Source organism: Phascolarctos cinereus, unplaced genomic scaffold (genome assembly GCF_003287225.1).
Source record: "Phascolarctos cinereus isolate Bilbo 61053 unplaced genomic scaffold, phaCin_HiC Scaffold_3;HRSCAF=262, whole genome shotgun sequence".
NCBI classification, from domain to species: Eukaryota; Metazoa; Chordata; class Mammalia; order Diprotodontia; family Phascolarctidae; genus Phascolarctos; species Phascolarctos cinereus.
The window spans coordinates 223,571,112-223,586,052 of record NW_027555736.1 but is presented as its reverse complement, the minus strand read 5'-3'; the positions used below and the strand labels follow the sequence as shown (position 1 = coordinate 223,586,052).

The following is a 14,941-nucleotide window of genomic DNA, read 5'->3' as shown; positions in this document are numbered from 1 at the left end:
CCCAGATGTAGGACTGGTATTAGGAGCTCCTGACTCTCTTTTCCTTTGTCTTCTTTTTTTTTTTTTTGGTGGGGAAGAGGTTAGGCAGTGGGGTTAAGTAACTTGTTCAGGGTCACACAGCTAGTAAGTGTTATGTGTCTGAGGCTGGATTTTAACTCTGGTCCTCCCGAATCCAGGGCCGGTGCTCTCTCTATTGCGCCACCTAGCTGCCCCTTTTCCTTTATCTTCTGTATTTCCTAGCTCACTGCTTTCCTTGGTGGTCTTAATCTTGCTTCTGAAACGCTCCCAAGAACAAAAATAGACTATCCTTTTGGGGGTGGTTACAAATTAATCCAAGCAGTTATGGAATAATTAAAGACTTTCAGTCAGTTCTAGTTTTGAGAAAAATCTAAAAATAACTCCTTGATTTAAATATTATTTACTAAATTAATTCTTTACTCAGCCTTTTTATAGACTCCTGTTTTTCCCCCTACTGCTACAGAATAACACTATTGTGTAATTACTTAGAAATTACTTATATGAGTGGCATATTCTTTTTACTAAGAAAAATGAAGAGAACTGTCACCTCCATGAAGCCTATACTGCTATGCTACATTAATGCTTTCGGTTAGCCAAATACTCATTGGTCTCCCAGCAGAACTCAGACAAGATATCTTCTGTGAATGATTATTACTTTGTCTATGAATTCCTTGTAGAATCATGAGGCAGTAGGACCTGGAGAAGGCATCTCTTCCCTTCCCCTGCCTTCAGAGAGATACAGCACCCAGTTCTTTTCCTGATACGTTCTCTGAATGAGATAATTTCTAGAGGCAGAGTGTTATTTTGTAGCATGAATCAGGGCTGTTGGGAACAGGAAAGAATATCCAGTTATGTTACCTAACATTTGAATCCTTGATGTGTCAAGACCTGATCTATGAAGAGTCAGGAGAGTTTTCGAGTTAATATTGACAGAAGAACCATCTTCTGCCTTGGTAGCATGCTTCTTTGTCCTAGTGAGTCTAGTACCCATTTGGTAGATCTTCTTAAACAGATCCCTCAAAGACGATGAGTCTCTCATCTGAACACCCAAGAGAGTTATTTCATGGTGAGGTCCCTAGTAGATAAAAGTCTATTTCTGGAGAGGTATGAGGTGATGTAAATTACTCTGAATGTGATTTTACTTCCCCAAGTATTATTATACAGGTAAAATTCGGTTCAAGTAAATATAGGTAGCATAGTAGAAAAAGCACTAGATAAGCAATAAGGAATACTGCGTTCTGATCCAGATTCTCCCACTAACCAGCTATGTGACCATGGGCAAGTCATTTCAAATAATTATTGATTTATGGAAGGAGACCTCAGTAAGTATCTAATCATAGAATCACAGAATCTCACTTAGAAAAAACCCTACAGAGATCAATTAGTCCAAGCAGTACTTGACCCAGATTCCCTGTAATGACATTACTGAAAATCATTATCCAGCCTCTGCCTGAATACCTGCAATCAAAGGGACCCTCTTACTTCCCAAAGCAGCCCCTTCTGTTTAGGGACAGTTCAAATCATTGGACAAATCATTTTCCTTGTCTTAACTCCCCCAACTTCCACATACTGCTCCTAATTCTGCCCTCTGAAGTCACACAGAACACATCTAATCCCCCTTGCGCTTAAAAGTCTTTCAAATATTTGGAAGATGGCTAGCATACATACTGTAAGTCTTCTCTTCTCCAGGCTAAACAGCCCCAATTTTTTTCAAACAATCTTCATGGCAAAGTCATCTATATGAAGCAGCAAGGCATCCTGAGGGACAGACAGGATGCCATGTGTACCTGGTGAGTCAAACCACTGCCACCACCTTGACCGCTACCTTCTCTCAGACTTCAAAGGATGTACCTGGTACATCCTAAGTGTTTATTACATGCTCTATCTGTCTATCTATTGTAGATATATTATCATGTGCTTTGTGGGTGCACCCTAAAGGCATTTGGCTTATAGCTGAAATCTTCTATGTATGTATGTTGTTTTCCCATTAGAATGGGAGCTTCTTAAAAACAAGGACTGTTTGCTTTTCTATATGTATCCCCACTGATTAGCCCAGTGTTTTGCAAACAGTGAGTGCTTAATGAATGCTCATTCATTCATTCATAGTTTCTTCCTTGGTCCTGGTTGCCCGCACCAGATGTGCTTCTAGCTTATCAGTGTCCTTCCCAAAATGGGGTAGCTAAAACTGAGCCATAATACTTCAGATGTGGTCTGACCAGGGCAGAAGAGAACAGGACAATCACCTCCCTAGTTCTAGATGCTGTACCTTTCTTCAGGAAGCATTTTCCTTTTTGGATATCGTGCTACCCTGTTGACTCCCACTGAACTTTCAGTCCACGAAAACCCCCAGATCTTTTTCTCATGAATTGTTTTCTGCGCATGCCTCCTCTATCTTGTATATAATCATGTAGCTGATTTTCTTAACCAGCTATAAGACTTTGCATTTATCTACATTAAATTTCATTTTATTAAACTTGTCCCATCCTTTTATCTGAACATTTTTGGATTCAACTTGATCACTCAACAGATAAACCATCGCTCCTACTTCTTGCATTGTGTCATTTGCAAATGTGATATGTTGTCTCCCCCATTAGATTGTAAGCTCCTTGAGGTCAAGGACTATCTTTTGAATCTTTTTGTATTCCTAGCAGTTAGCATGGGGCCTGGTACATAGTAGGTGCTTAATAAATATTTATTGATTGTTTGATGCCATCTATACCTCCATCTAAGACTTGATGAAAATATTGAACCGCAGAAGACCCAGAGAAGATCCATTGGGGGCACTCTACTAGAGACCTCCCTTCAGACTGACATCAACCTATTAATGACTGTTCTGTGGGTTGGCTCATTCAACTGGTTTTGAGTCCATATAACTTTACTGCCCTTCTACCCATGTCTGTCAGCCTTTGCCACAAGGAGATCATGAAATGATTTGTCAAATGCTTTACTGAAACCTAGGTAAACTCTGGCTTTAGCATTCCCCTTGCTAGCCACTCCAGTAACTGTCAAAAAAAAAAAAAAAAGGAAATGAGGTTAGTATGACATACCTGTTCCTGATGAAGCCATCTTAATAACCAATGCTTCCCTTTCTAAGCGTCCACAAATCTTGGGGCAGCTAGGTGGTGCAGTGGATAGAGCACCAGCCCTGGATTAAGGAGGACTTGGGTTCAAATCTAGCCTCAGACACTTGACACTTACTAGCTGTGTGACCTTGGGCAAGTCACTTAACCCCATTGCCTAGCCTCTTCCCCCCCAAAAAAAACCAAAACGCCACAAATCTTATCTTTAATCTCTTTTAAAATCTCCAGAATTTTGTTCAGGATTCAAAGTCAAGCTCATGGGCCTATAATTTGAATCTTTCCTTTAAAAGTCTTTCCTTTTTAATCTTTCCTTTCTATAATTTGAAACTTTCCTTTAAAAAAAAAGTTGGTGCATGTAGCCATTTTACAGATGAGAAAACTGAAGTCAGGAGAGTTTAAGGGACTTTTTCAATATTGTAAAGACACACCACTTTGAAAGAGTTAGGAACTTTTATTAACATCATGACCAACCACAGTTTCAAAGGTCTCAAGATGAAACATGCTACCCACCTCCTGATGGGTTATAGACTCAGTGCAGATGGAAACGTATATATTATTTGGACATGATTGATGAGGGAATAGAGGTTTTGTTTTTCTTGCTTTCTCATTTAGGGGGAGGACAGAGAGAGAGAGAGAGAGAGAGAGAGAGAGAGATTTCTGTTCATTTAGGAAAATAATTTTTTAAAAAAGACAGACCTTTATTTTAAGAAGAAGGTTAGGGTTATCAGAAGAACTTTGTAATTTCCCAAAGGCAATCTGAATCTCTCTCCTTTTGTTTAGTACATTATCCCTTTGCAATATCTGCTCAAGAGATACGTACTGATAGACAAGCCGTATAGCTTGTCCTTTCGTCTGTGTATCATCATCTGGACAAAAGGCATTCTTCATGTACTTGGTTTTTCCTATGGGGATTGCTAGATTGGACTCTTTTGAATTCTTTTCAGTGATTGTGGATCTAATTTGGGAAGCCCTGTAATGTTCTGGGACTTGTGGGTGGTGATGTCAGAACTATCTATAAAATGAAGGGTGTTAGGCTACAGTGACCTCTGCCCTCCCTTCCAGCTCTAAATCTATAATATTATGGTTCTATCAAGGGTAGCCTTGAAGGGAAGGAGAAATCAGGAAAGGGGTGGGGTCAGAGGCCTGATAGACTTTGTGGGGTATGGAGAGTGTAGGGCATGCGTGGGTTGTTGCCTGGCTGCTAGACCTATTGTTACCTTGATTGTACATCAGCACTGGTTGCTGGAGCCATCCACTCTCCAAGGCTTGCTTCTGAATGTGCAATTTCAGACTAATTCTTTCAGCCCTGAGCATGCCCCCAAAGTGCAGAGCCCAGTATGACAAATCAAGCTGATTCCAAATTAGCCCAGTCACCCCTTTTTTTGCCACACCACAAAATGAACTTCGTTTGGTTATGCTTTCTGTGGAAACCTAGCAGGTAGGGGTCAGCAAGATGGCACCTTTGTCTTTCATACTTTAAATTCTTTGGGGTTTACAATCCATTTTTTCCACAAAAACTTTTAAAAAAAGTTTTGGGAGGTAGTACAAATATTATAATCCCTATTTTATTTATAGCTAAATAGATCTGTGGCTGGCTAGAGCATTTATTAAGTTTTTACTGTTTGCCAGGCAAACAGTAGGAGCTGGAAATACTAATACAAACAAATAAGACAGTTCCTGCCTCAAGGAGCTTGTATCCTGATGAGAGATGGTAACCCATAAAGGAGATCTGGAAAGCAGGGGGAGAGGGCAAGGTGAAGATAGAAGACAAGGCCAAAGAGTGAGTTGAGTAGGGAGTGAAGTTGTTGTTTTTGATTCATTCTTGAAGAGGACCATGACATCAGGGAGATAATTACGTGACTTGCAATTGAGTTGTATTTGAGTGAGGAAAGGCTGTGCAAAGTCACCAGCCTCACTTTCTCCTCTGGAGCCATCTGGGTCCAGTGGCGAGATACAGATCAGGATGACTAGAGATGGCCCCAGCAGGGAGTTAGGTGAGCGTGGATAGCGGCCTTCAGGAAACAATCAGGGCTAGGAAGTCTCCAATCCTGAGAGCAGGCCTGGAAATTTCCCCAAGGTGGAAGGCAGCTGGTAAACAAGTGAAGTCTGGAAAGGGGTAGATAGGCATGTGGAATTGTTGGGCCAGAGGCTATGCTGTTAAGTGAAGCTGTGGGTCAGAGGTCAGGTTTCCAGGCATCATAAGGAAGAAAAGCACATTTCATCAGTATTTCACCTAATGAAATTTGCTATGTGTCAGAGGTCTGTGGGGCCACTGTGGCAGCAGGGGGCAGTATGGCACAGGAATAGGAGTCCAGTGACTTTTGATAAGTCACTAACCTCTGTGCCTCAGTTTCCCAATTTGTCAGAAAGGCATAATAGCACCTGCCCTATCTGTTGTGCACAGTTGTTATGAGGAGCGAATAAGATAATAGGGTGAAGGCAATTTGAAAAACTTTTAAAAAAAAAAGCAACTAAAGATATAGTTCAATTAGTTATTACTTTTCTGACACATTGCAGTTAAGCTCGAGTTAAAAAGAGCAGACCACACAGTTAGCATCAGCTTAATAAGGAAAAATAAATGCATGGAAAAACCACACAGATGGATGCAGGGGCTTCACACAGATTTTTCCAGGGGGAGTAGAGTTGGGTAGAGACAGACAATATTTTACACCCTCATGGTGGTGGCCTCAGGTTCATATGTTCAGCAAAATTACAAACATGTGGCACATACACACACACGCACACACACACACACACACAGATGAGGCTGATATATGTGTGTATATAGAGGCTATTTGTATGTATATCCCATAGATGAGGCTATACACACACACACACACCCTAAGGCTACACATATATGTATGTATATATGTACATGTATGTATATTCATACACATGTGTATATATACACACATATACATACATACATACAGATAGTCTTAGTTTCCTCATCTATAAAATAGGTATGATGATAGCACTTACTTCCCAAGGTTGTTTGAAGGATCAAGTGGTATAATTGTGAAACACTTAGTAAGCATCATACAAATGCTAGCAACTATTATTATTGTTGTTGTTATCATCTATTACTAGCCTTCCTTTCTTCTGACCAAGAATCTCAATGCTCTTCTCCAGCCCATTACATTCCGAAGCTTTTTCGCAGACCTTACCGGGGGAGGATGGCCACAGCAAACTCCTTCCTTGTGTCAAAAAGACCCTCTTCCCTTGCTCAGCTCCTGTTCCTCCTTTTCCACTATTTCCTAGCTGTGTGACTTTGGGAAAGTCCTCTAACCTCTCTGAGCCTCTTCAGGTCTCCTCATCTGTAAAACGGGTTATGGTAATTCCTGCCTGTTATCTCACAGGATTGTGAGGCCTGAATGAGGTGATGATGATGATAACTGAGATTTATGTAGCAGTTACTGTGTGCCAAACACTGTACTAAGCATGTACAATTATTATCTCATTGACCCTGTGAGGTAGGGGCTATTATTATTCCCATTTTACAGATGAGAAAACTGAGGCAGACAGGGCCTAAAATAGGGACTTTCTTTACACTGGTAAGATGAATTATAGTAATGGAGTAATGATAGCTGTTTGCCTATTTCCCAGAACTATTGGTTGAAACTAATGAGATGATGGATTCAAATAGGTCTGACTACAATAGTGGGAGGTCTTTTTCTGTCTCTACCTAGACACTGTTTGGTTACTAGTCGCTATGAGAACTCAGGCATGAATAGCAAATTCGGTTGAATTCAACAAACATTTATCAAAGGCCTACTATGTACTGGGTACCAAAGACAAAAAAAAAAGGTAGTCCCTGCCCTCAGGGAGGTTTCATTCTACACGGGATACAACTGGTAAATAACTAAGTAAATACAAGATAAGATGAGGAAAGAAAGTTCACTCACCACTGGGAATTAGAAAAGACTTCTCTTGGGAGGTGAGCTGAGCCTTGAAGGAAGCTGGAAACCTTAACTGCCAGGCCTAGCCATTTTATTGTGACGATATAGCAGGATGTGGTCAAATGTTTGAATCTAGGAACTCGCTGTGGGATTTGAGAGATACTGTCCGTTTGTTTTTCTCAGGTTGATTCTCTAGTTTGCCCTATTACTTTCTCTTATGTTTTATTCTTCCCTTTAACTAATCCCTGGCTTCTCTGGTCGTCTTCTCTGTGTGTGTGTGTGTGTGTGTGTGTGTGTGTGTGTGTGTGTGTGTGTGTGTGTGTGTGTAACTCATTAAGGCATTCATCTGGGTCTAGAGAGGGAGGAAAAGGGGTAAAGCATATGATGTAGAGACTGCTTTATAGAAGCATCTGTTTGTTCTGGGGAGATACATGAACAGATCTACCCTGGGCCCAGAGTTGGCTCTGTTCTAGGGAGAGTGTTTCCTTGCTCCAGCAAGGCTTTTAGCTTTAATAAAAAGGGAGCAGAGATAAGAAGGCTGCCACTGGGGGCAGGGAAGGCAGCAATGACAGAATGATTTAAATGACCTCTCCAGTGTCATTTCATCTGTGCAGACATCATAAATCAGATTAGCATTGGACTCAGGAAGGGAGGGCATGGGAGAGAGGAGCATGGAGGGAAAGAGAAGCACCGTACTCTGCTCATCTCTTAGAATCTGGTCCAGACTCTTCTATGCTGAGAATCCCTTGGGGGATTAAGCCATGGCCTGGTGAACAACTGGACAGGTATTCCCTGGTGCACCTGAGGACTAGGATTTTACCTTCCTGGCAGCCCAAGAGGCATGGTTGCCTTTTGTCTCCCACCTTCTAATTCTGATCTGCACCCCCCCCCCCAGCTAGGCTCTTTGTAGAATGGTCTTTCTGCCACTCCTTTGGCCCCGAGAGCCCCAGACCTTACCCTTACACAGTGTCCATATGTTTCTACAGCCCCGGACTTCTCTTCTAAGCAAAGATTTAGGACTAAGTTCCCATCTCATCAGTTTAAGAGGAAGTGGGGGGGGGGGAGCAGCTAGGCGGTATAGTGGATAGAACACTGGCCCTGAAGTCAGGAGGACCTGAGTTCAAATCCGGCCTCAGACCAAACACTTAACACTTACTAGCTGTGTGACCCTGGGCAAGTCACTTAACCCCAATTGCCTTTAAAAAAAAAAAAGGAAGTGGAGAGGAAATGTGGGTATAGAAGCATAGGGCTTGAGATGAGGAAGAAAAGGAACTGGAATGAATATCTCCCACTATCACCATACCCCCAATTCCCACTGAGCCTTCTGACTTGCTTGAAAAGTGGAGGAGGGAAGGGATGGAGGAGAATTGGAGAATGGAGAGGGAGAAGGGAAAGGGGAGAGAAGTGAGGAAAGGAACTTAAGAAAGGACCCTGGGCAAGTCACTTAACCCTGTTTACCTCAGTTTCCTCATCTGTAAAATTATCTGGAGAAGGAGATGGCAAATCACTCCAATGTTTCTGCCAAGAAAACCTTAAATGGGGTCACAAAGAGTGGGACGAAACTGAAAAAAACAACTACACAACTTACTCCAGAGAGCAATTTTTGTCACTGGAAGAATTTGAATGTTGCTTCCTTCCCCTTTCCACTCTACACACCTTCAGCTCAAGTACTGCAGGCTCACCAGCCATCAACTCCACTGTTTCTTGCTGCTCATCCTCTTCTAGTCCCTTTGTCCCCTTCTTCCAGTAATGTCAGTGCCTTGCACAGAGTAGGTGCTTAATAAATGTTTATTAACTGACTGGATTGGAGGGAATAAAGTGGAAGGCCCAGCTTGGAAGTCTTCCATTCCCAGCTTAATGGCAGCTTCATTCCTAACCTTTTTCTTTTTCAGATCTCCCGACAATTGGGAAAGATGTACAGTGAGATGATCTTTGTCAATGGCTTTGTGCACTGTGACCCACACCCAGGCAACGTGCTGGTGAGGAAGTGTCCAGGAACGGGGAAAGTGGAGATTATTTTGTTGGACCATGGACTGTACCAGGTGGGTGATAACAACCCTGATCCACCCTCAGAGCCGGGGTTGGGATTATTTCAATATCTTCTGGATTCTACAAACACCATGCTATTAGAGGTTGATTTTTAGCTGGAGGATGAGGGAAGGTTTCACTGAGAAGGTAGCATCTGAGATGAGCCTTAAAGAGTTTCAACAGGTAGAGATGAGAAAAGCATGTATTCTCAGCGTGGATGATGACCTGTATGAGTGCATGGAGGCAAGAGTGGACTAAGTGAGTTTCAAGAATGGATGAGAGTTCCCCAGCCTCACCTTAAATTTGTGGTCCCTTGAAAAACTCAGGTAAATTTTGGCCTTTAATCGCCTCGCCATCATTTCTGCTGGATGTTGAGTCTAGAATGCAGAGACACCATCCTCCCAATTACATATTCAGAGAGATGTGACTCCAGGGTGGGTTATCTGGGGCTCTTCCCCTCCGGGGTTCATGAGGGCCAGAGAGATTCACTTCCTGTTGCTTCTATCCCTGACTGCAGATCCTAACAGATGAGTTTCGCCTGGATTACTGTCACCTCTGGCAGGCCCTGATCAAGGCAGATATGAAGCATGTGAAGAAATACAGCCAGCAGCTGGGGGCAGGGGATCTCTATCCCCTTTTTGCCTGTATGCTGACTGCCCGGTCCTGGGACTCCGTCAATAAAGGCATTGGCCAGACATCAGTCACTGCCAATGAGGTAGGTCCTTGCCCGTCCTCCAGCTGTGGGGAGAATTAGTTGTCCCTGTAGCCAGGTCCTAGTGGGACAGATGGAGGGCCCTAAAGTCAGGTGGAGGATCCTGTGATTCCTTTGTGGTTCCTACAAGAGGGACGTGGAACCCAGAGGGCTAAGAAGGGAACAGGAAAACTTTAAGCTTAGGTATGTCATTATGTTTCTCTTAACTTTTCTCCTACCTGCTGGACCTGCCCATTTGCTTGACCATGATTCCTATTCTGCCCTACTTAATTGTGGGCAAACCCCAATGCTCTGTCCTGGACCTTTTTCTCTCTCTGAACTCTCTTGATGACCTCATCAACTCAATTATCATTCCTGCACTGATGCCTCCCAGATCTAAGAAGGTAGTTAAATCCTGCCTCAGACACTTGTAAAGTTCTTTGCAAACCTCAAAGCACTTTGTAAAGTTAGCTGGTAATACTATTGTTATCTATATATCCAGACCTAGTCTCTCTCCTGAGAGACTAGTCCTCTGTCACCAGCGACTATCAGACAGCTTGAACTGGATGTCCTGTTGGCCTCTCAACTAAACATGTTCATGATCTTTTCCTCAAAACCCACTCCTCTTCTGAACATCCCTATTTCTGTTTAGAAATAGGGGAAAATACCATTTAGTATAGTTCCTGAGGGCTTTCCTAGGACCTATGCTGTGCTCTGCCTCTCAGGGGAACTGATATCCTTTCCCCACCCCCATTGTCCTTCTACTCATCCAGATTTATAACCTAGAAGTCATCCCTGACTCCTTACTCTCCCTCACCCCACATTCTAATTGCCAAGTCTTATCACTTCTTTCTCCACAATAGCTCTTACACCCAATCCTCTTTCTTCGCTCACATGACCCCCACCTTACTTCAGTCCCTCATCCCATCTTGCTTGGATGATCCTACTCTATTCCTAAGTCCCTCTTCTTCAAATTTCTACCCTCTCCAGTCCATCCCCTACCCAGCTACCAAAGTGACTTTCCTTTTAAAGCACAGGACTAACCATGAGCTAAATGATACGTAAAATCCTCTCCAATGTTGAGTTTGTGTGATTCCATGATTTTTCTTCCTGTCTCTCCATGTTGGCTTATACTTAAATGACATGAGTTGGAATGCTGTGTCTCTCAGGAATAGGAGAGGCAACAAACCCCAGAGAAAGGGGCCACACCTTCTGCAGTCTGGATGTCTCTGGGGTTCTGTCTAACCGAAACTTACTCATCCTCTGAAGCTTATTTGCTGTGTGACTTTAGGTAGTAGAGTACTGTAGAGCTCTGGATTCATATCTTGGGTGACTGTGGGCTAGTCAGTCACTTAATCACTTAACTCTTCTGGGAAAGCACTTATGTAGCTCTTTAAGTCTGCAAAGTGCTTTACAGATATGATCTCATCGACCCTCACAACAACGTTGAGAGGTAGGTGCCAATATTAGCCACGTTTCTAGATGGGGAAATTGAGTAAACAGTGGTTAAGTGATATGAGAAGGTTGGACTAAGTGACCTCTGAGATCCATTATATTATGTCATATCATATCACATTATATCATATCATATTATTATAATATATCATATCATACATCTCTGTTGTAATATTATATAATTATGTGCTATATAATTATCATATATGATGTGATAATTACTATTATAAATTTTATTGATATTATAGTATAGCTCTAGAGCTATGATCCTATAGGAGCTTCTCTGGGTCTCAGTTTCCTCATCTGTAAAATAAGCGGGTGAGAGTAGATAGCTTCTGAGGCCCCTTCCAACTCTGGATCAGTAATCCTAAGATCTCCTATGACCAAGCTACTTCCTCCATGAGCTTAAATTAAATTCTTCAGTATATGCATGCATTGTATTTCTTTTTTTGTGTGCCTCTTTTTAAAAAAAATTTTAGGTAATATTTCATTTTTCTCCAGTTCCAACAATTTAAAGACAATTTTTAACATAAATTTTTAAAAAATTCTGAGTTCCAAGTTTTCTGTCTCCCTCCCTCACCTTCCTCCTCCCTGAGACAAAGCAAATTGATAGAGGTTGTACATGTACATGCATTGCATTTCAACTGACTGTAAGATTACAGAGAGAAAACACTGGCTTATTATAGATCTTCTCCTGCTTTGAGCTCTGCCAATAGGCCTTTGTTTTCATTTGCATCCTTCTCTGCCATCCTGGGACTTTTGCATAGGTAGAATGAGTCATATGCCAAATGGTAGTTTTTTGTGACTTCTTTGTGCCCATTTGTCACCAAGGGCTTTCTGAGGACCTGTCCCGTGCTCTGCCTCCCATGGAACCTGATATCCTTTCCCCACCCCCGTATTCCAGGTAGATTTTCTCTAGGTCTCAGGAGAGCCTAGTCTGGTCATCTCCGATTTTGTCGAGGGAAGATGTTGGACTTGAATAGTTAGTCAGTCCATGTGCCAGGCACTGTGCTAAGTGCTAGGGATAAAAAAAAAAAAGAGGCAAAAACAGGGTCTCTGACCTCAAGGAGCTCACATTCTAATGGAGAAGACATACAGAATAGCTATGTACAAATGAGATATCCATCTCTATATCTTTATAGAGAGACCTATACATGTACACACATATACATGAAGACACTAACAGTTGGGAGGAACTAACATGGGGATGAGAACTGGGAACTAGAAAAGACTTCCTTTAGAAGGTAGGGTTTGAGCTGGGTCTTAAAGGAAGCTATGGAAGCCAGGACACCGGAGAGGAGGAAGAACATTCTAGGCATGGGGGACAGCCAGTGCAAATCCCTGCAGTCAGGAGATGGATTATCCTGTTCAAGGAATGGTAAGAAGGCCTATGTACCTTTAATGTCTCTTCCTGCTTTAAGTCTATGATGTCTGGGTGGGGTTGGGGTGGGGGTGGGCATCTGATCTGTTTCTGATTTGGCATGGTTGGCATTTTCTGGCACAAAGGTGGTGTTGTGGCTGGTTTGGGATAAGAGAGGAGGAGGAAATGGGGGAGGGGGAGAGAAAGAGAGAGACAGAGAGGTGGGGGGAGAGAGAAAGAGAGACAGAGAGAGAGAAAAAGAGGAGGCGGAGAAGAGACAGACAGACAGAGACAGAACACTAGATTTTTGGGTGTCTGGCTTTGTGCTGAGATGTTCTAGTCTGATAGCAGCTGCCTAGAGGAGATTTCAAATCATGGAGCAGCTCAGGCATTAACAGTATGCACGTGTTTCTTAAAGGGCCAATGACTGTTACACAGTTTAAGAAGCTTGGGCTGGAAAGTGGAGGTGGGGTAGAAGCCTTTTGAATACATATGGCTCATTGTAGGCACTCTTTAGATATTGGTTGATTGACTGAATGAACCAAAATCACTGCTGAGTGGATTAATGCTCTGTGGTTTTTTGTGTGTGTGCCACATTTCTTCACTTTAATCAAGCAATTAAAAAAAAATCCTTAGGCAGATAGGTGGGTAAAGTACTGGACCTAGGGTCAGGAAGACTTGAATTCAAATCCTGACTCAGACATTTACTAGTTGTGTGATACATTGAGCAAATCATTTAACTTTTATCTACCTCATTTTACTTCTCTGTGATTTTTTTGTCCTTCATTCTTGAAGAGGACCATGATATCAGAGAGATGATGACATGACTTGTAATTGACTTTGATTTGAGTGAGGGAGGGCTGTGCAAAGTCACCAGCCTCACTTTCTCCTCCAGAGCCATCTGGGTCCAGTGGCCAGATATGGATCAGGACAACTGGAGATGGCCCAGGATGCAGTGGGAGACCTTGGCCCTTTTAAGCTAAGGTCTTTTCAGGGTCTCACTTTTAGTGAGGCAACACCCATTCAGTGAATATCCTCTTTAACAAATGAGTCAAGGGATGGTCCCTTTAATTAAAAAAAACCCAAAACTTGGAGGAGAAGACCCTCAGGGTTGCTGGCCAGAAGAGAAACAGTTGCTATTTACATTTGCTCTGAGTCAGGAGGGCCCAAAAAAAGAACCATTAAACGGTACTTGGGAAGGGACCTATTGTTGTCCAAACTGTGAGATCAAGAGTGAATTGGATTTAAACTCGGTCTTTGAGAAGGAAATCTACCAAGCAAACCCCAAGTTACTAGGTAGCTTTCGGCCTTCAGAATTTGCCTTGCTTTGAGCAGAACACCCTCAGATAAGGGGAGAGGAGAGGAGGAGCTGAGTTGCCCAACTGGAACTGGCCAACTGGGTCCCCATTCAGACAGCTTGGACTACTCACCAGTTGTGGTTTAAGAGAACCATGACATCAGGGAGATGAGGACATGACTTGCACTTGACTTTGATTTGAGAGAATGAGGGCTGTGCAAAGTCACCAGCTCACTTTCTCCTCCAGAGCCATCTGGGTCCAGTGGCCAGATATGGATCAGGATGACTGGAGATGGCCCAGCAGTCATCTGTAAAATGGGGATAATAATACCTCCTAGCTCCTAGGGTTGCTGTGAGGATCAAATGAGATAATATTTGTTAAGTGCTTGGCAAATCTTGGGGGTTTTTTGTAGTTGTTTTCCCCTTTTTTAGGCAGTTGGGGTTAAGTGACTTGCCCAGGGTCACACAGCTAGTAAGTGTCAAGTGTTTGGTCTGAGGCCGGATTTGAACTCAGGTCCTCCTAACTTCAGAGCTGGTGCTCTATCCACTGTGCCACCTAGCTGCCCCTCGGCAAATCTTGTGGTGCTGTATAAATGCTAGCTATTATTATTATTGTTAAGCACCTACTGTATCTATCAGATGTTATTGTCCCTCTACAAATGGGGAAACAGAGGCGAAGAAAAGTTACATGATTTCCCCAAGGTCACATAGTTATGACTATTTACATGAAAGCTGAGAAGAGATCTTGGTTACTCCATTTAGCAGAGTCCAGAAGCTGGATACTGTACTTTCCCCACCCCCAAACTCTCTCTTCTTCCTAGCCTCCATCTTCCTTTTGAAGGCACCATTGTTCTTCCAGTCTGACAGCTTCATAATCTCAGCATTGTGCTAGACTCTTCATTATCCCTCCTTCCCCTCCCACACCATTTCCAATCAGTTGCCCAGTCTTGCCATTTCTACCGCCATTATCATCTCTGATATCAGACCCCTTCTCCCTACTCCACCTTACTTCAGTTTCTCATCACTTCTCACTTAGATGATTACAACAGCCTCTTAATGAGTCTCCTTGCCTCCCTTCTCTCCCCATTCCAGCTCATCCCCTACACTGCTGCC

At 42.8% G+C, this 14,941-nt stretch overlaps 1 protein-coding gene across 1 annotated transcript in view; it reads left to right on the top strand.

Annotated features, from left to right (window-relative positions):
• ADCK1 (aarF domain containing kinase 1) overlaps nucleotides 1-14,941 on the top strand; it is a 175,238-nt gene that overhangs the window by 153,183 nt on the left and 7,114 nt on the right. The window contains 2 exon segments of the mRNA XM_020986163.2: nucleotides 8,890-9,039; nucleotides 9,543-9,740. Of these exon segments, the coding sequence (XP_020841822.1) occupies nucleotides 8,890-9,039; nucleotides 9,543-9,740 (348 nt within the window).